The sequence below is a fragment of the Hipposideros armiger genome, unplaced genomic scaffold, assembly GCF_001890085.2.
Source record: "Hipposideros armiger isolate ML-2016 unplaced genomic scaffold, ASM189008v1 scaffold_449, whole genome shotgun sequence".
Lineage (NCBI taxonomy): Eukaryota > Metazoa > Chordata > Mammalia > Chiroptera > Hipposideridae > Hipposideros > Hipposideros armiger.
In genome coordinates, this window is record NW_017731799.1 from 255164 (window position 1) to 277299 (window position 22136).

The following is a 22136-nucleotide window of genomic DNA, read 5'->3' on the forward strand; positions in this document are numbered from 1 at the left end:
AGGCAGCCCTGAGATGGCCATGCTGGATATGCCATCTTGGAAGTGATCCTCCGGGCCCGAGCTGTTGGGGCCACCAGGCATTCCAGTCACCTCAGCCATTCTAATCATGCTGATTATACAGCAGATACTACAGAGTAGGGAGGGCTGGCCCCACTGTGCCCTTTCTGAATTTCTGACCCACAGGCAGTGAATATAAACAAACTGCTGTTTTTGATTTTGCACCACTAAATTTTAGGGCGGCCTATTATATCTCAATCAACATTGGAATAGTCGAATAGTTCACTGTTTCTCTTTGCTCAAATTTACAATTCTTCATACCACAATTCACATGACTTTCATTTGCCACCCTTACAGAACAATTTGCTTCATTCTTTGTGATACTTCCATGTACTTATAGTTTTTACATAGCTTTTATGCTTTGATACATGGCTGTATTAACTGACATCTCCTCTGTCTGAAAGATATATAGGCATGTACCAGGTATATCTAACCTGACATACTGAAATAATGAAAATGATTACAATTTTATGATTACCATTGCAAATAATTCTTCTGGAATAATTATAAGAAAGATAATTGATCTATAAAAGTAAAAGAAATTACTTTTAAGAAACCAGTTCCTGCCATTTTAGTTACTCCTACTTTATTCTATCAGAGGTTTTATAAGTGTTTTATTCAATGATCTGGTAAAAATTAATAACGTCAAGAGAATGTTAGCCACCATACGTTGGCTATTACACAGAAGCAAAATCCCATAAACATGTATTGTATTTAACATGCCTTTTACATCGGAAATGCCCAGTAACACCAAATAAAGATTAGATTTTAGTGTTGATATCATTGTAATAGAACAGGAAAATGGAATACTTTTAATGGCATGGCAAAAAAGAAGAGTAAGAATGACTCTAGAAATAAAAAATAATTCCAGCTTTAGTTTTTAAGTAGTAATTTATAGACTCTACTGGCTATGAACTTTTTCTGCTTTAGAACCCTGAAATACTGAGCCAATTCAACTAGATTACAAATTTTAGGAATTACAAGATCTCATATACGACACCAATTCATTGTTGACAGTTATAGAGCTTCTATTCTTCTAACACAGACTATTTCTATCAGGATCAGAACTATTATCTAATTAGTAATTGCTAGAAAGAGTTTGCCCTTTGTAACTTGGAGGTGTGTGTGTGTGTGTGTGTGTGTGTGTGTGTGTGTGTGTGTGTGTGTGTGTGTTTGTGAGCCCAACTGTTCTTTCTGGAGACTATAATCAATGCAGATTTCCACAGAATACATTCAGATGCAATAACTTATTCTGACTGAGAAGGCAGTAAAAATGAGTTAAGTCCAGCTTGGATAGACCTTGCCTGTTGATTTTCTCCTCATCCAAAGAACCTGGACTTAATTAAGTATATATAAAGTTCCCATTTACTTCAAAACATAGCAGGTATGTATTCCTGTACAATCAAGAGATTTACCTTCAATATTGGTTGATGTTATTCTTTGGAATAATAATCTTAATAGCATAACAGGAACACGAAGATATCTTAACAAGTTTGTTCCAATCTCTTAGGTTAATATAGAAGAGAGCAAGACTGGCCAGTGCCAAAGAGAACAAGGATGTTGCCCAAGACCTTCTGGAGCATTTTCTTGAGTGGGAATAAAGAAGTGAGACTTGCCAAGCCAGAAACTCCTAGCTGTGCCTACCAATGTTGCATCCTAAAAGTTGTCCTTCTCTGCTTTGCAGAGGTCCCTGAGTGCTTATTACACAGTTTTTTAAAAATCCTCTCTCCTCCTCCCTGAAAAATAAGACTGTTATTTCTCTTGATCACTCAGAGTTCGTCACATTAAGAAAGTCTGATAACCCCACAGAACCACTAAAATTCTCTTATAAGAATTACCGTGAGGAGTGACAATCACATTGACTATAGAAGCTTAGAATCAACTAGAGGTACTGGCAGCAAGCAGGTAAGTGAAGACAAATAGTTTCCAACATGAAATGAAATTTCTCCCCAGCTTGTAGCATTTACATTTTGGACACAGTGGGATGCCAGTTAACATGCTATCCAACTGAAAGGGTGTCGCATAAACTCAGTAAGGCTGTAACCACAGAGAATCTGCATTTCTAAATGGAGAAATCTCTTATTTTGGACAATTAAATGCCCTGTGGTTTTCTCTGGCATTTCTTTGTTAAAGCCTCTGGGGTGTTTCATCCTTTTAGAAATGCACAGCTTGATTCATGGAGAGAAGGTTACACAAAAGCTAAGATGAAATTTTTTCTTGCTAGATTTCAAGGCTAATTTTGAAACTGCATTGTTATAATGGTTATGTTCCTTCCCCACATCAGCATGCTGAAATGTCTCATTCTGAGAGAGCCAAGAGACAACCACTGTGCCAAAAGTGGCAGCTGGGAAAGATTAAAAAATATATATGCAGATAAAGAAAGCAACGGCTGAGAGGTAAGAAAGACAGCTGGGAGATTTAAGGGACATGGCCTCTAAGCAGCTGAAAGAGACAGCAGTCCAGGGGAAAACTGTTTGAGAGATAAGAGGCTTTGTGCATGCTGAAGAAATATGCCAAAGATGATAAGAAATGCAGCTGTTATGAAAGCGTGAATTATCAAGATTCTCGGTATGCCTGGGACATAAAGACGTTCTACATATGTGCTTAGGGGACAAGCACAGTGAGTTCTTTTATCAGTCAGTTTCGCTTCTTTAACTCTCTCCAGGTGAGCACACTGCATACCTCTTTCTCAGCCATTCTCAAGCTGCTATGGCTCCCGTTTCTGATACTACTTCAAGTACTCCTTTTCTCCTTAATCTCCTCTCAGTTTTCATGGAGACAGTCAAGCTCTCAATGGCAGATAAGTTGAACTATATACACTTCGAATAATACTCTAAATTTAAATCCAATGTCATTATTATTAAAATTGGCAATGTTAATTAAAAGTTTATAATTATTTGACATTCTTTGACACAAGCTGAGATATACTCATTCAATTTCATAGTAGTTTATAACAGCAAATTACAGCATTAGTATACTACTTTTCCCATAAAAGCACAAGTGGATGGAAGTCAAGATGATTAGTCATTACAGCTCTTAGTACTACTACTAAACTAATGTTGACCATAGAAATTCAATTAAGAATATGAACATGAAGACACTTATGCTATGCAATTTTTATTAAGAGATTTAATCATGTATATAACTTGCCTTTGGGTCCTTAGGTTTGGTTTGATCTCAGCGTCTATAGAACTGAAGGCATGTTTATTAAGCTTCCCTTAGAATTACTGAGATAATTCCTAGTGACAGAAAGATATTGCTAAAATAACCCAGTGGCAGTTAGTCTTGGGCATCAGGCAGACCTGGGTTTCAACTCACAGTTCTACCACTTTCAGTTGTGACTTTAGGCAAATTTACTAGCCTCCCTGGCAAATGAACACCAAGCTTACTGTGAAGTTGTGAGGATTTAAGATAAGGTGTGCAGTGTCTGGCATAAATGGATGCCCAGTAAATGGTAGACAAAAATCTAGATATTTAGAGTAAAGAAGCAAATGATGGTAATAAAGAGTGTTCAATTTGATGTTGATTATTACCAAGTCTTTTTCTAAATACAGATTTTTGACATGGGATGTTTCTTTAATAGTGAAAGCAAGTGCTGCAGGGAAAACAGCAAAAAAACCCCACAAACCTGAGGTTTTGTACTTAAATTCTCCTCTGAGCTCTTGTGGGACTTCAGACACTTGTTTTAACTTCACATTTGCCCCCACTACACTCTCCCATTGTATTATCTTTCTGTTGGGCATTGGTTTATGCATAGCACATTGTCAAACATGGTCGATGACAGAGCACATGGAGTGTTTTGAAAATATTATTGAGGAAGTAGACATAGTGTGGAAAATTGGCACTAGAAGATTTTAAAAAATATGGTACCCTAGTGATAAGAAGGTACAAAAAGTAGTTAGATGTCAGGCTGAAGGTCAAACGAGTGGATTCAATTGTGAATCCAATTTATTCCAGGCAACACTGGGGGCTTCCTCAGCCCCCTTGGAATTGTCTATTCCCATTCTTCCCAATAATTCACACCTACGTGCAGGAATTTTCCCTCCACTAATTCAGTGGTTGCTTGCTAAAATGTAACAAGAGATTGAGGACAGAACCAGTGGCTATGTCTAAGGAACCTCAGGGGAAGCTCACAGGGTTCACTAGAAAGAGGAGAGATGGGAGCAGCACGGTGAGGTGGCATGCATACAGTGTTTGTTTCAGGCTATCCCACCTGGAAATCCTGGTTCTGCCTCATGCTGACACTGTGGCAGGCTGTTCACTTCCTTTACACTCTTTTCTTTGTCTGGAAGATGAGGAACTATTACCTCTCTTATGTTGTTATGAGGATTAAATACAAGGACTTGGTACGTGGTATGTGGTTAGTGGTGTAGGCCTCTTCCCTTGCACCCCTTTGCAAACTTTCCATTATTTTTCCAAAGGCCCATCAACAAGAATCAACCAGTGTCAAGACAGAAGCAGAACAGCATGTGCAAATACTGACATTAAGAGCTCGTGTTTTTCAGCCACAAATGACATTTTAATAGATTGAAGGAAAGTATACTGGACAGCAAAGTAAATACATTTTCTCTAATCGTTCTCCTCTCTCTTCTGACTCTCTTGTCTGCTTAAAATGGAAATGATGATAGATAAGGTAAAAGAGTGCCAATGTCCCTGGAGGTCCAAGGTCCATGATGAAGCTCTATCTAACCTTACTAGAGGTACCAAAATGGTCTGTTTCTAAATGTTTTCAGTTACAAAGGATATACTCCATTTTTAAGATGTCTAGATATTTGCAAGTTCAAAAACTCAGCTGTTGTCTTAAATGCCCTTAACTAGAAAACCACATATCTAATTACTGTCCCTTAAATGATTCCCCCACTCCCTACCCCCAGATGAAGTCTCCTGCCACCCAGCGAACCACCTCTCTGTCTTCCCTCCATGGCCCCCTTAGTGGCAAGCACTTGTTTCACGTGATCCAGACCATGTGACTCCCACTCTGTCATTGTATCTTCTTTCACCTATTTTTAGGAGGCGCTTTTTAGTGCCTCTTTTCTTCATTATTTTGTTCTACGTCCTTTCCCACTCCTCTTTTCTGAAATTTCAAAATGTATGAAGCAAAAGCAAAATGGAAACACATACCCTAAGTCTCTCTAAAGGCATCTGCTGTATGTCTTTTGCCCCACCTGAGTTACTGGCAGTACAGGTGGCAGAGCAAGGCGTCAGAGTATTTAGAAAGTAAACAAGTTCATACTTGGCTGAGACTGTCAGATGAATATATTGGGTTGTCGGAAAAGTCATGATGCATGTTTGCAACATGTGGCACTAGATCATTTTTGGAAGTACTAGAGTCATTTGCATCTATGTTTTTGCTATGTCATTTGACAGCTGACAGTTCTAGCTTTATTCTAAAAAAAAAAATTGAGCGATTTGGTTTAGTTTTGGAGATTTTAGAACAAGTTAAAGATGGAAGACCAAACTGCATTTTTGCCATATTTTACTGTTTTACTTCTATAAAGGGAAGAACGCGTGTCAAGCTTGTGAAAAGTTGCATAAAGCTTACAGTGACAATGCTCTACAAGAATGTCAGTGCCAATGATGGTTCACAAAATTCCGTGCTGGTGATTTTGATCTCAACGACGCTCCTTGGTCAGGGAGGCCCACTGAAGTTGATGATGACAAAATAAAGGCATTGATTGAGTCAAACCCACATTACACGACATGAAAGACTGCAGAAATGTTGAACATTCATCATTCAAGAGTTCGCGGCCACCTGAAGAAGCTGGGATATGTAAGCAAACTCAATATCTGGGTTCCGCCTGAACTCAAAGAAGTTCATTTGATGGCATGTATAAACATCTGCAATATGTTCATTAAATCATGAGGAAAACGACCCTTTTTTGAAGCGACTGATAACTGGTAATGAGAATTGGATTGTTTACAACAATGTGGTGCACCAACAGTCTTGGTCCCAACGTGATGATTCACCTCAAACGACATTGAAAGCAGACATTCATCAGAGGAAGGTTATGCTCTCAGTGTGGTGGGATTTTAAAGTTGTCGTGTTTTTTGAGCTCCTGCCAAGGAACCAAACAATCAATTTGAATGTGTGCTGTTGGCAGTTGGACAGTTTGAACAAATCCATCATCCAGAAATGTCCAGCACTTGTTAATTGTAAAGGAGTTGTATTCCATTGTGACAATGTGAGACCACACACAAGTTTGATCACCTGTCAAAAATTCTTGGAGCTTGGATGGGATGTGTTGCCACAGCTACCATACTCACCTGACCTTGCGTCCTCAGACTTCCACTTGTTTCTCTCTCTTCAAAACTCCTTGCGTGGTATAACGTTCAATTCAGATGAGGCTGTAAATCATCACCTTGTTCAGTTTTTCGCAAATAAAGATAGGTTCTTCTACAAACGAGGAATTATGAAGCTCACTAAAAGATGGCAAAAGGTTATCGAAAAAAACGGGCAATATATCATTGATTGATCTTTGTTCTTTATATAAATAAATGACTTTTGAAAAACATAGACAAAATACGTCATGACTTTTCTGACAACCCAATAGTTTAGAAAAAGAGCGAAAACACTACTTTCTACTTGGCAAAACTTGTTTTTCTATGTAAAGCTCATTTTGGAAGTCAGTTTCGGATATTTGCCCTTTTATGAACATATTATCTGAGCTTTTAAATGAACAGAAAAAAAACAAAACGATTGGCACTTAATTCCTGCTATAATGTAATCAGAATTACCTCTAACCGTGGCAAAATGGAAAATAATGCACACCCTCCAACTCACTTAAAGTATATGAATAGCTTAGTGGTAGCATCTTGGATTTAAAAAAGGCAATGCAATTCATCTTCCAGGAGACAAGTGACTATAGAGAAAGGGACTTTATACACTTTCTCTCTGAAGTTGGTCTAGAACAGCGGTTCTCAACCTTCCTAATGCCACGACCCTTTAATACAGTTCCTCATATTGTGGTGACCCCCAACCATAAAATTATTTTCGTTGCTACTCTATAACTGTAATTTTGCTACTGTTATGAATCGTAATGTAAGTAGCTTTTTGTTTTCCAATGGTCTTAAGCGACCCCTGTGAAAGGATCGTTCAACCCCCAAAGGGGTCGCGACCCACAGGTTGAGAACCGCTGGCTAGAATGACCAAATACTGGACAGAACTAATTTATGACACCAAAGCTATCAATGTATTTTATTTTTCTTATCTAAAATTTCTAAAGTGCTTATGCATGTATTGTCTGATTTCTTATTTTGATTTACGATTGGGATTTCAAAGCCTGGAATTTAAATGACTTAGCTAAAATCATTATCGAACTTCTAAAATTCAACTCAGAACAAATACCCAAAATGAAACCTCTTCTGTGCCAAGTGCTTAAGCAAAACAAGTTAGAATTTCCATGGAAACAGCCTGGAACTCTCAAAAGAGAAGAGAGGACAAAAGTAAGCATGAAAATGCATTTCTTTATTTTTTGGTTCCTCTTCACCTCTGCCCCTCCAAACCTCAGGCTGCCACCTTAATGAATGCTTTCAAGCCTCAGAGGGAATTAAGAAGAATAATATTTGACAGGAGTGAGGAAGGAACTAAATATAGTTCCCCTGTGAGAGAAATGAATTCCATAATCTTCTTGTCTCCTCTTTCTTCCCCTATCTGGGCAATCTCTCCATTTTTCAATGTTATTTTTGTGCTGCCTTTGTTGTGCAGCAAGTTTGGCTGTTACTTGGTTGGCACAGAATAAAGATAACATCATGAGATACAATGTTGTCCTCTTTTGGAAGGGTCACTTAATATGAGACAAGTGAGATTAATTTCCAAATTAACATTGCGTATATTCCCTCAGTGTAACTTCCATTTGTCTAATACTTTAGAATTTCTAAGATGCTCTCATATCAGTAAATTCGTGTAACTGGTACAAGCAGAGAGGTAAATAGGGCAACTATGTTAGGTACTATCAATTCACATTTTACCAGGGTAGAGAGGTTCAAGACCACCTTGCTGATAAGTAAAAGACTCAGCCAGCTCTTTGGATCTCAGACCCATTACTTTTTCTAACTCTACACATCCAACTAGCCTGCCTGACCAATATAAACATTGTCATGGTTACTCTCCCCTCTTTATTAGATATTAAGAACTTTTATTTATTTTTAGAAATATATGCTTTCACATTATAAAGTAAAAACCTTCTCCTCTCTACAACTGCTAATATTGATATTATATAGATAAGGAAATACTCAAAGAAAGGTACATACGGCCTTCTGGCTTTCCTGAGTATGGCTATTTTTGACAAGCTTTTCCCAGAAATGTCTGACCTATTTTTAATTGATAAATCAAATAATGTTTCATTTTAAAGTTGAGCAATCAATATATGGCTCATTGAGAACAGAAGTGACCTTGCATAAATCTGAAAAGTTAAATGTAGAACATGTCCTTTGGAATAAAATAATCATTGATGCACTGACTGAATTAAATAGCTTAGAAATTATTTTACTGATCCAATACCATGGACTACAATAGCATCTCTCCCTAGGGATACTCTGGTAACTATTTTTCTTTGGAAATTTAAAGGCAATTAAAGTTTGAGATCATGATGGCTCTAAACAGATGTTAGTTATCATAAAGTAAAAAGCATGATGGAATCTGTTATCACAACTTTCCATTGCTTATAAATTTTTAAAACTAATGGAGTTAATAAAAGATATTGTATCATGGATTTGGGAAATAGTAACACCAAGAGACCAACAATCCATTCCATAATTAACATAACATATACACTTTAAGACACTCAATATGACAGTCATTCATTTGATGGTCTAATATGCACCTTATTAGATACTGCCCCATCATTGTGGACAAAAATTTAACAATGAAGACACCCCAATAGGTGACTTCCTTTTTGGTTAACTTCCACTATAGGACATTACAACTACTAGCAATGATCATTTATCAAGAGCTTACTACATATTTGGCTCTGTGCCAAGTATTTGATATACTCTATTTAATATTTACATAACTACGTAAGACAGGTGTTATTGTCCCAACAGTATAGATGAGAAATCAACAGAAACCTCACCCTGGGCCAACTGAGTGGTGCATTGGTTAAGAGATGGCTTGAGACACCAGCTCTGAGCAGCAGGGCCCTAGTTCGAATCCCACATTAGTGTCAGTGACACTGCGCCCTCTACAGCTAAGCTGGTGAACAACAGCTCGACCTGGAGCTGGGATGCCGTGAGTCGCCGGTGATGGCATAGGCTGCAGTGGAGCTGCAGTGGGCTGCTGTAAAGCTACCATGAGTGGCTGGCAGCCGGAATGAGCTGCCAAGAGCCGCCGCAAGCGGCTGTCCAGGGCCCGGTGACCAATCTGCCTCACCTGGGAAGAGCGCAATGATAATACCAACATGGGCCAGTGAAGCGACGTCCTCCACTAGACTGAAGAACCAAAGGACAGCAACTTGTCTGTTCCCCTCCCCCGATTCCCCAATAAAACCTTAAAAAATAAAAAATAAAACCTCACCCAAAAAGTGGATTACAAAAAGCAACTTGCTCCATTCTCATTGCTAGAAAGTAGTGGAGTCTAGTGCCAGGTCTCTGCTTCTCTAGCCCCAGCATCACTCTGTTACTCCAGCTTCAGATTGACTGGACCCCTATAGCCCATTCCCACTAAACGATCTTCAGTTAACCAATTATCAGTAGCATGAACAGTCCTTTAGGGTTCACTGTTGGGGGAGGACCTATCTCATTTGCTCAATATAAGGTAGTTACTGAGGTAATGAAATTTATTTAAAAGGTATAAAAACAGGGTGTCTGAGAAGCTTTCTGTACAACTCAAAATGTTACATGTAAATCATGGCCATTAACTCTAGTTAAAAAGTGAGTTCATTCTACCTTTACGACAAAATTTGAAAACAATCAATGCGACAGAAGTTTTTAAAAATTATATTTAATACAAGTGAATAGATTAGAAGATCTGAAATGTTATAAAGCAATATACATAATGAATAAATAATTTGCACAGGAGAGTCATGTCTACATTACATAACACTGTCTAGTATGGGAATACTTAAAGTAAATCCAGTGATAATGGAGAAAGTCCATAAAAATGCTAACCTGTCTTCCCTTGTATGAAATTGTTCAAGTATAAAAATCCAATACAGTGTAAAATAGTATTCAATTTAGTTTAAGAATAAAAATTGCAAGTATTGCAGTTTCAGAAGAAAAATGTAAAGCAGCATTTAAAATCTACATAAACTACATTAGAATAGTGTTTAACTAATGAAGTACCAATAAATGAGATCTACACGAGCAAAAATCAGAGAAGGAAGCATGAAACTATCAGTATATCCTGTTTAAAAAACCTAAAAACTAAAATAAACTAAAATGTGTTAATGTAAAAGTACTCTCTTATACAGTGCACATATGAATTTAAATAAATCCAAGTCAACATCTTTAGTTGAACAGGTTAATATTTAATATGCTACATCTAGACCTACTAAATAATTTATGCCATGAGATGAATACATAATTTTACAGTGTCACATCTAAAGTTCCTTTCTTTAGAGTGCAGCATAGTAAAACTTAAAAATAAATATCTTAAATAGCATTACTATTAAGGCACAGTATAAACCACATTATCATTACCTCTGAAGAACTGTAATCTCAGTAACCTTGTTGTTTCGTGTACTGTATTCGCTAATAAATAGTTTTAAATAGGGCTCTGAAATAGATACTAAAAAGTGTAAAGTTATTTCAAAAGGGGGAAAAAAATAAACGTCCTTAAGACAGTTCTTAAGGGTTTAGCATCTGCAAACTTTGCCTGCCTTTAATCATAAGCCACGAGTCGACACAATAAATAGAAAGAGAAGACTGTTGTAGTAAAAGCCTGATCCTATTTCAGAATCAGAATTGCTGACACCAGCAGATACAAGTTTCCCAAAATTGAAACAGGATGGGGAGAGGGATTAGAATGTGACAAGCTCATCAAACAAGCACAAGTGATGTGTTCTTTCCAGAACTGTGTGTGTTATTGATTGTCTGTACAGCTGTTGCACCCATTAATTCCACATCACTTGTTCCACAGTCCCACTCATCCACAGGATAGATGAGAAAATAGCTTTGGTGCCTGTCCACCATTTTACCCACTGCCACGCTCCTAGATTGATTGTTCGGTGCCCATTTTTTGAGAGAGTAAGAACACAACCATCTTACTTTTAAAAGTTCTATAGGCCATAGTGACGGTTAAAAATGACACTCAGTGCTTTCACCATTTTTTAATAAAAAATCTGCTTTTAAATGTAATTCAAGCTACATATTGCTCATTCTGTATCCCCTGGTTCAACTAGATTCAAATAGCATTTTCTAACTTGTAAAAGGCAGTTTGCTTCCCTGATACTATAAAAAGAGCAAAAATAAAAATCCCATTATAAAAGTGAACTTCCACTGTTACTCCTGCCATCATTTCCTAGCGGCCTTTCATTTACTCAGGCTCTTTGGGGTTGGTTTCCAAAACTGCGCCCACTGCCCTCACTCTCACCTCTTTCTCATCTAGAACACTACTGGAGTATAAAAAAAATAATTCTGCTTCACAATAGCATAGCTCTTTTTTTTTTTTTTTTTAAAGCTGCTAAGTCAATGTTAACTCTCTTATTAGCTACTAAAATTTGGGAAATTGGGAGGGAAAGAGAACACAATTCAACTTTGATCAGATGGCTGGTCTATTGCATTCGGTCTGTTTGCAGCTGTTGAGGCTGATACTGGCCAAACGCTGCTGCGGCAGCAGCTGCTGCAGCGGCGGCGGCAGCTGTCCCAGGTGCCGCTGCGGTGATTGGCTGCTGCACCGCGTAGCCGTAGCCCCCGGCGGTGACGTATCCTGCAGCAGCTGGAGAGGCTGCGTAGGGGTACTGGTCATAAGCGGCGGCGGCGGCGGCGGCGGCAGCTGCCGCTGAGTATTGTGCGTACGCAGCTCCAGTGTAATCAATGTAAGGTGTGGTGGAGGCAGCAGCTGCAGTCGGCTGGACGTGTGGAATGACCACTCCAGGCTGCACAAAAGCCTGCGGATAGACATAGTGGGCAGGTATCCTGTTGAGAAACGGAAAACAAAGTCAGGCAGTAGTTGCCTCCTACCTGTAGCACTGCTTGTTCAGAGATAAGACAAACTCAAATTTAGTGGTTATTATGAGCATAGGGTTGCCACAATATCTACTTTCCAGTGGTCCGTGAAAGTACTCTGGCGGTAGCCAAAGTCAGGGAGTGCCCCCAAAGGAATTCAACAACAAAAAAATATGACGATACCCTCCCTACTAGAATTTTTTTAATGATCATTTAAAACCAATAAATACCATTAAGCAAAAGTCTGGAAACTAAATTAAGGTTCATGATGGCTATGCACAAGAGGTATTTAATAAATGCTTAATTGATTAAGACTTTAGAAACTTTTGTAATGAGTTCATAAAACTGTTTAGTGAGTAGAAAAATTCTTAGCCGTGAATACAAGACTCCAAAGGTAATTGTGATCATTCCATTCAGTGGGGGTGATAGCTGGTTTGTCAAAACTAAAATTTCAACAAAATCTGTATGTTTATTATCATGGCAACCCTACTTGAAATTGCTATGCAGACTCAGCACACATTAATCTCTCTGCAACCTCAGTCACCCTTATTAAAAATAATAATAATAAAAAAAAGAAGCAGGCGACAAAATAAAAGAGTTTAAAAGTTCACAAGTGTGGTAAACACAGCAGAATCACACTTCTCAAACGAACTGTAGTGCAGCTCACTCTATCACAAGAGGCTGTTGTGGGAAGCTACAGAAATGCTATTAACATTCATGGCAGTGACTCCCAAAGAGATGTGCAGCACACTTTTGGTCTTTCTTTCTTTCTTTTTCTCCATACAATTCATAAGGACACAAGGGTCAATCAAACCTGTTTGACTATCATATCAGGCAACTGAAGGTCAGCCAGCTTGTTTATCTCTATGCAAGACAGACAGAAGGGGTTTTGGGGAAATGATGAGGTTGAGGGAAAAGGTAGGGACAGGGAAATACAACTAAATATTTCTAAAATTAATAAAACTTAAAAGGTACACATAGTAATGAGTAAGGAAACATTTTTTTTTTGCACATCTACTAACTCTTGTTTTAACCTCCAAATCAACAGAAATAGATTTATCAGCATATCTGTTTTAAATCTGTGCTATGATATTTTATCCAAATTTATTCTATTATTATGTATTATCCTGCAAAAGTTCAAGAAAGTGAGACACAATCAAGTACCTTTTAAAATTATACATTCAGAGATCACATACAAGACATACTTCAATGACTTAAAACATTAATTTTGTTAAAAATTAAATCACAAGAGGTATTTTTAAAACCCCATGCATCTTAGCTCTCACTCTTGCGATTCATTACCGCCCATTTAAGACATTACCATGAATATCTGCTTTATTTCATCTTTCTTTAAAATAATCTCCAACAAAACCCCCTATATTTCTAAAAATATGACACTATAATGCCATCTGGTTGTTGGCAAAGCCAACTCATAAGAAGTACAAATAACAATCTTCATATTTTAAAGAACTCAAAACAGAAAACTTCACATTTAGTTATGTAAAAACATAGATTTTGCTTTGCCTTTTCAGAGTTTTACTGAAAACACTCATTAAGCAACATGCATGGAAAAGATGAATTTATCACAGAGGGCAGTGAACTTTGACCCCAATGATAAAAATACACACCATTTTACTAGACATGTAGATCTTTCCCAGTGCCAGGAGAAACCACGTCATCAAGGGTTTCTCAGGACACTCAGCGATGTTCTTAATTGCTTGTCAGAAACCAGACTCATGGTCATGCACACACTCAAAACTTTTCTGCAGGTCAGGTGACTGGTTCACTCACAGCGACAGGTGTGGCTTTATGAAACACTGTCCCTGGAGACCGCTGTGTCCACAATGTGTGGACATGGTTAAGAGAGCCGACACTCACGCCAGTTTACATGTGGTGATGGACAGCAGAGGCTGCAGCCGGGCTATTTTTGATCCTGTCATGCGACAAGGGTTTCCAGCGGGTAAAATGTCTTTATAAGGCCAAAGTAAAACATCTATCAGCTGCAAAGGCCAGCCAGTATGAATCTCACTGATATGGAAACATTAACCCTTGTACTCCCAAAGTTTTAAACACAACGTGATGGTTACTAAGTTTGTATCTTTGAATAAAGGTGTTAACTGAAAATAAGTTTAGCCTACAAAAAGGCGGAATAAAATTGTGTGTACGTGTATGAAGAATGCACTAAAAGATAGGCAGGGTTGCTTACAGGACTCTTGTCTCTGCATTTATTTTACATTCAAAGTTTTCATTTGATAGTGCCAATCTATGAGAGTATCAAGTTCCTTGGAACATCAGAATCTTACATGAAGTCTGGTAAGGGTTAGGAAGACATCTGGAAGACAAATAAAACCCTCGAGTCCTTTAAGGCTTAGAGAAAGGAGATCCCAGATGATCATGGCGAACCTAAAATATCTCAGTTCAGGAAAGAGGGCAGAATTGGACTAAAGTATAAGGTGGCACTTCTAAAGCAATTCCTGTGTTAGGAATTCTCTTAATAGCCTAAGGAACCCATTAAGACAATTTGGGAATCTCCCTCCTACTAGGTATCTATCAACATCCTTTCCCTCAATTAATCATACAATGTGCACATCTAGCAATTATAAAAGCACAAGAAAAAAGCAGATACTTTGGATAATTTTCAAAGAAAATTTACTATGCTTTCCTTTTCTTCCTATCTCTGAAGTTCCCTCTGCCATCTCTCTGTGACTTTTGACATCCTAACTGGTTTTCTCTTCCAATCTATCACAAAACTGCAGACAAAGTCTTCATCTCATTTACTTGCTCAAAGTCATCTATGGCCTCTAATATCATACCAAACTAAGTACAAACTTCTTAAACTTTGATATGCTAGGACTTTTATGCTTCTGGCTCCAAAACACTTCTTCCAGTAATACTTTCCACCTTTCCTTGAACCCAGGTCACCTGGGCTCCTCAATGTTTCTGAGACATACCACACATTCCTAGGTCCTCCACCTTTGCTCCTGTGACCCTTTTGCCAGTGATGCCAATCCTCACTCCATCTCTTACCTGTTGAAATCCAAATCCGATCCACCCTAGCTCTCACACTCTCAATATGTAGAGTCTTTAGGAATTTGCTTCACCTTTTAGTCTCACATATTTCTCATATGTCAAATGAACCTAATATTTCCAACTCTGAATTGATGTGCATTAAATAAAATTATGTGAAGTGTCTACAATGAATACAGTAAGTACTCAACACAAGAATTCCTTATCCTCCACCATTCTCTAAAACCATTCTTTAAAGTCAATTTCTACCTCCTTCTTAAAGCCTTTCTGGACCCCACCAACCTAATGATGTCTCTCTCCCTTATCTGAAGACGAAGAACCAGCCCTTTAGGGTACTTGTCAGTTTTCTTATTAGATTCCAAGAGAGAATGGGGTTGTGTCTTATTGGCTACAGCTTGACAGAGAAGAAAGAACATGGCTTTTGAGGTCAGGCAAACCATGATTATGCACCTAGAATTAAACTCTATCACTTACTAGCCCTGTGGGATGTTAATTCACCTCTCCGCATCTCAGTTTTATTACCCGTGGATAGGACTTTAACAGTGCCTTCATCAAATAATTACTGTGAGAATTAAATTATAGCATTTATTTAAGTCCCTTATCAGTACTAAGCATGTAGCAGATGTTCAGTTAATGTTATTTACTGCCCCTCTGTCCCCTTTTAGTGGACAGTATAATACCTTGTACAATATTAACACAACTAACGTAAAACTTAGCACTTAAACATGTACTGAGTAAATGTTTATGTGTATTTCAACCTGATCTAAACTAGCCTAGAATTTTCTACTTACAGATCCACAGTCTCTCTTCTCTAAGGTTTAAATAAAAAATCGCTTCTTTCAAACAAAAAATTTATAAGATATTGTTCAGCAAATCCATAAGTTTGTATACATCTTCCCACTGTGTTACATCAGAAATTCCTTCAGGCCAAGGTTTTCTCTTTAAAAGCCTAGAATAATTTGGGGGGCATTTAAGGATCATATTTTTTAAAAAATAGTTCAGCTATTACAATTTCAATCAAGTAAAATTAAAAATTCTCAAGCTTCTTTCCAGGCCTAAAATAAGAACATGTGGCATTCAAATAGAATTTAGGATGACCAGGTGTGATTTGTTAGGTACAGACTCTGGGAATTAGAGCAGTGTTGAGAACCCCTTAAAAAAGAAAGAGAAGGCTTGCTTGATCCATCTGGAATGCTATCTATTTTTAATAAGAATCTCAAGTTCAAACAATTTATGCAAAAGTAATAATCACCATCCTTTATAAAGACAGCTAATATTAAAAGGGATGAAAAACAAAAGGTTACTATCAAAACATGGTTGATTTAAAATTTCCATATGACAGTTTACTCTGGTTGTTCTTATTTTCCTCATGCTACTTTTTTTCTCAAGGATCTAAAAGGACTATGACAACCAGTTCAGATTTCTATGTCTAGCTCTCAGGACCCTCCATAAACATTCTTCATTCACTGAGTCTTTTCTCCTCTGTGTCTTTGCTTATGCTCACCTCATCCTATACCCTTCAGACATGTCCACTCTTCCTTTTACCTGTCCAGGATACAGCCATTGGTACAAGTCTAGTTCAAGTTCCCACAAAGCCTAGTTCAACTCCTCCAACTCACCTATTTTCTTACTATTCTGAATTCCTTTTGAATTGAAAACAATACCAAGTAATTTAGCAATAAAGTTCCTGATTGGTTTACGTTAGTTTTGCTTCTCAAACTACAATGCAATGTCTTTATTTTGTATCACCCCTAGAATAGAGAAAAATAAACACATGCTAATACCTGTTGATCAATTTAGCTGTATATCTGTTTCAAGATTATTGGTGTGAAATCATGACTAAGTTCACCATCACTTTTTAAGATGTATGTTATGCTGCCCAATCCCTCCTTAAATATAGTATAGACCAACAATGAAGGGGGACCCACGGAAGTAATTGGACTCATCACCCACTAATTGCTGTCAGTATCCAGGATGATTTGGACAGGTCATTAATAAATAGCTTTAGATATATGAAGGCCTTTTAATCATATTAGACAGAAGACTCTTTTACGGTTTAAATAAAAAGTAAGAGTTGGCAGCAAAAGCGAGGTATCGATATGTTAAAGGGAGGGTTATAAGAAGGTATTCATAGAAGATATAACCTGGCTCTTTCAAGTCAAAATATTATTACTTTTTTGGTCTATTCTTAGAGACACATATGGTAGATATCTATCTATATAGATAGAATCCAACCTTCCAGCTTAACAATGTAGATGTTTAGGTGCTATGCTAAAGAAGCAATTACCATTGAGGATAAAACATTTCTTGAACTTTTAGAATATTTGAAAAGGAAGTTTAAATCTCTGGCATTAGAGTTATGGCAATGTTGATCACGTAGAATACAGCCAAAATAGGCTCTTAAGTGTTCAGAATAAATTTAGGCGGTAGGGGATCTCCCACCCATATCATGTGTGAATGGAAAGAAAATAACGGAGCTCAAATGAGGAAAGCTGGTAATCACAGAACCCAGAGACAACACAAATACGAGCAGGCTGTTCACCTGAGTTAGATCTAAAAGGTGAAAGTTAGTGCTACTCTACTCAAAAAATTGGCTAGTGTTAATGAAATCTGAAGAGAGTTGTTGAACCTTTAAATTAGAAGGCCTAAAAGTAGATACACATTGCAAAAGAAAGAACCCCATTCCCAGAGAATTCCCCAGTAAAACAGAAACTTAGGACATGCAAGCAATGTATCTGTATTCTTACAGAGGGAAATCACACAATTTAGCACTCACTACAAAAGTATGGTTAAGTAGAAGTCACAGGCTACAGCTTAAAAGCAAGGAAAAAAAAAAAAAGAGGCCCTTTGCTTCCCATGGCAAAGTCAAAAGTCAACACTCCTCAACACCACCAAAACCAAAACACAAAGAGCCCCTTCCCCGAGGAAAAGAAAACACTTTCACTACAGCTCTTTTCAATTAAGTAGAAAGCACACAGTTTAGCTATCAACACCACTTCATTACTGTAATAAATAAAATAAAGCACACGGAGGTCTATTGACTATTGTGAAAAATAAAACAACACCAACATCCATGCATCGTTAATCACCATCTGAGCTTGTGTGTCTGAGTCTACTGGTTACAGAGTTTAATTCCAAACAGAACTATTCCACCTCTTATCATCGTATCCTTCTGATCAGTTAGCTTAACTGTATAGGAGCCCTGTCAGGTTAGAAAGAGATAAATAAAATTGAGTCAAGTTGAACAGTAGTAATGGTGTTGGGACACAATTGTCTTGTACACAAGTCATACCTGGTATTTTTGTTTTGTTTTGTTAATCATAAGCTCAAAATTTGTCTGGTTTGGAGGCTGCATACTTGGTCAGATAACTTGACTCATCTAAAAATATTTATATTATCAGCATTAAAAATACACAATCATATATAAATAAGTATAACCAGGAACATTCTGTGACATGATGGTCTTGTCTGTACATAACAAAGAAGCAGGTTAACAAATGATAACCATACTGAAACTTAGGAAGGCCTGATTAATTGACTTACCCAAAAGGTCTTTGTATAAGGGCTGGATGAAGTTGTTGAACACCAAAGGCAAAACCTAACAACAAAACACACCACATTCTCTATTTGTGCATGGTTAGGCATTTATAACGCCTACATATAAAGTACAATCACAACTTTCACTTAGAAAAAATATTCTTTTGATACTTTAGAGAAAATGTTATATATTTTTAAAAAGTCATTTTTATTAATATTATTGTTGATCCAAATAAAAATTTTAATATGCTGCAAGTGGAAACTAAAAATTATCAAAGTTTAGTTGGCAGACATACAATAATACCTTAGAAAATTAGACCAGGGAAAGAAAAATCCTCATGGAATGAAACCAAGACCGATAGGACTTGATAATGAAGTTACATGTCACAAATATTCCTACAATTCTGAATCATAAGCTATAAAAAGTCTTTGTAATTTGGAACATTCTGGAATGCTTTGGACAATGCTTTGGAACATTATGGGTTTTACAGGTTACAGTATAAAAATTCACAAAAACAAAATCTCCTTTCCTTCTTGTCTGGATAGTATACACACAATGTATTAAACAAATACATGTTTTTAATGTTCGTGGAATTTTGCACTCACTTTCTTGACAACCTAGTTTCCTAGCAAATCTGTTTGGATGGAAGTGTCAACCTCTTCCCAAAATTTCAGGTGCAAAAACTTAGGAGTAAAGAGTACATGATTTAATCAAAGTTGCTTACCCAAGAAAAGATAACATTTGTTTAATAGTCAACGCTCAATTATTTGTGCTAATGCAAAAGGCAGTATTTTAAGTAATACAAAAGGTCGTATTTTCATATAGAGAAAATTGTGCTGTCTTTGGCGATTAATAGCTTATTGACTTTGGAGTAAACCATTTCTCATCTCTAAGCATCAGTTTCTTCATTGTAACATGAGGGTCCTGGAGTATGTGAAATGGTTTTATTTTCTTTAATTACTAATATTCTATGCTTTTTATGTTAAACATTTTATCATTCAGACACCCCACCCTAACCCCTATGCTTCTCTTGGGTCAGTGTTCAAGTCTGAGTGCCTGCTCTGAGCACAGGGCAACAGGTGACAAAAAGACAGACAACATTAAGTTAGGAAGTATAACCAGTTGGAGTTGACAAATTTGGCCCATATAATCCACATGTGAGTTATCTCCAAGTGGCTAAAAGTTGGAAAATGGAGAATGGACTATGATTGTACGTCATCCGAAACAGGTAAGTCAAGCCTAAGTCAGGGTGTGTACAAACTGTCCAGATCCCCAAGAACTATTTTTACGCACAAGTATATTTCAAGACCTGAAAGCAGAGTTTACAGTTCTCATTTATTTATCTCTAATGCCTTGGTAGAATAACCAGTCATGGTTCAACTTAACTAAACACATCTACAGGTTCAACTTCTTCTGAATCAGGGATTCATTCTATTCAGAAGGGGGGTCCCTAGTGGGAAGGGGAGGTAGGGAGGGACTCCCACTTCTCACCTGGTTGCATGATCCTTGGTTTTGCTCCCAAGTATGCCAGATTCACGTTGGCCTTCCTGCCATCAATGATGGGGTTGGGGTCCTTGCAGGCTCTTTCCGCAGCAGCTCGGTCAGCCATGGTGACCTTAGCAACATACACACACAGACATACGTACAAAGCTCTAAATCAACCCTTGAAGGAAACCAGAATCACACTGGAAAAGTCATTCATGGTAAAACTAAGGGGGAGGGGAGAGTTCTTAAACTTTTTTCCTTTTTGTTCTTCCCTCCCCACTCCCCTTCCTGAAACTTACTCTTTGATTCCCCATCCGAAAAGAAAAGAAAAAAACAGAAAGGAACACACACACACACACACACACACACACACACACACACACACACTCCAAAATCTTAAGGGTGCTAGTAGGGCCTAGAAAAAATTTGGAAGCCTGAATTCTGTCTTAGAACTCCTCCCCTAAACACCCCCAGGTCTGTACCCCGCCAGAAAGGCACTGTGTGCATCAAAGAAAGTCTAGCCTCCCATCAATCGGTGCTCCCAACCAACGTCTAACACTCCCCAATGACAATAGCTATTGTCCTACTCTGAGGCTCCCTGCTCTTGGGCAGCTGAATTTGCACGCTAAAATCTCCAGGAAGCTTAGCATGCGCTTTTTCTTTTTCAGTTCGGCAAAGGGCCACAGGATCATTTTAAAGAACCCACCTTTGCAATTAAAAATAAATAAATAAATAAATAAAAAGCGGGGAGGAGGCTGGATTAAGAAGAGCCCCAGACCTCCTGGGGTGTCCCCTCCCACCCCAGCCTCAACGCCAGGAGACACACGCATTTTTACAAAGCAACAGCGCGCTTAATGACCGGCCTCCAACCCGGGAATGCAATACTGTGGGATTGCGGCCCCTCGGTCCCAACCCTCCGCACCCCTAAAACCAGCAGTCCTTACAGTTCTCTCCTCCTACTCCTGTTCCTCCTGTCCCCCGACACCGCATCGCGCTAGGTTCAGTCGGAACCCCCAGATGCAGGAGCCGGCCCTCCCTCCCAAGCTCCGCGGCGCGCAAACTTTCAGTTCAGCCGGGAGCAAAGGGGGCAGCGCCGCTCACGCCCGCGGGGTTCCTCACACGGTCACGCCGCGCCCCAAACTCCGACCCTCAGGGTTAAGCGCCACTCTGTGCCTTCCGCCCCCGCGGTCTTCCGTTTCCCTGCGGGGGCTCTCGGTCGCCCCCCCATCCCATTCCCTCCCCCTCCCTGCCTCCACGCAACTTACAAATCCGTAGCCCCGGGACTTGCCCGTCTGCCGGTCGGTGATGACCACCGCCTCCTCGATCTCGCCGAACACCTCGAAGTACTTGCGCAGGCTGGCGTCGGTGGTGTGGTAGGGCAGCCCCCCGACAAAGATCTTGGTGTACGTCGTGTCCTTCTGAGTCGTGTGCATCTTCGCGCCCGCCCCGCGGCTTGGGCTCCGGCTGCGGCTGCGGCTGCGCCTCCTCCTCCGGCTCCGCGTCTCCTGCACCCTTTCGCGGCCGCCCGGGGCGGAGGGCGAGTCCGGGGGCGAGGGTGGCGGCGCGGCGGAGGCGGTTGGCAGGGGGCGGCCGAGGGCGCAGGGTGCTGGGCTGCCGAAGTCGCCGGCAGCCGCGGAGCCTTGCCTTGCCTCTGTCCTCCCTCCCCCCCTGCCGGTCACGGTACAAATTCTCTGGATCGTCTGGCTTAAGATCCGGTTCTGTAGAATGTGCAAAAGCGGGTTCCACTCACCAGGCGGGGAGGCCAAAAATGAAAAGAGAGGGTGGTCCTCGAGCGAAGCACGGGGTGCGTTTAGAGGTAGATTTTTCTTCCGTAGAAATTAGGTAGGTGTCTCGGGTGGGGCGTGGGTAGGGTCGGCGGGGAGCGCGGCCCGGCGCGGAGGTAGGTAGGTGGGTGGGTAGGTGGGTG

At 39.2% G+C, this 22136-nt stretch overlaps 1 protein-coding gene across 2 annotated transcripts; it reads right to left on the reverse strand.

Annotated features, from left to right (window-relative positions):
- Positions 1-9915: 9915 nt before the first annotated feature.
- On the reverse strand, positions 9916-22130 carry RBM24 (RNA binding motif protein 24). Of its 2 annotated transcripts, none has more exons than XM_019665736.1 (4): positions 21475-22130; positions 20216-20339; positions 18730-18784; positions 9916-12129 (listed from the first exon to the last, which is right to left on the reverse strand). In XM_019665736.1, exons 1-4 carry the CDS (start codon positions 21640-21642, stop codon positions 11766-11768), a joined length of 711 nt encoding a protein of 236 aa, XP_019521281.1. In that variant the 5' UTR covers positions 21643-22130; the 3' UTR covers positions 9916-11765. The 2 variants fall into 2 exon arrangements, with proteins under 2 accessions (XP_019521281.1, XP_019521282.1); XM_019665737.1 differs by lacking the exon at positions 21475-22130 and adding an exon at positions 21154-21351.
- Between the last annotated feature and the right edge of the window lie 6 nt (positions 22131-22136).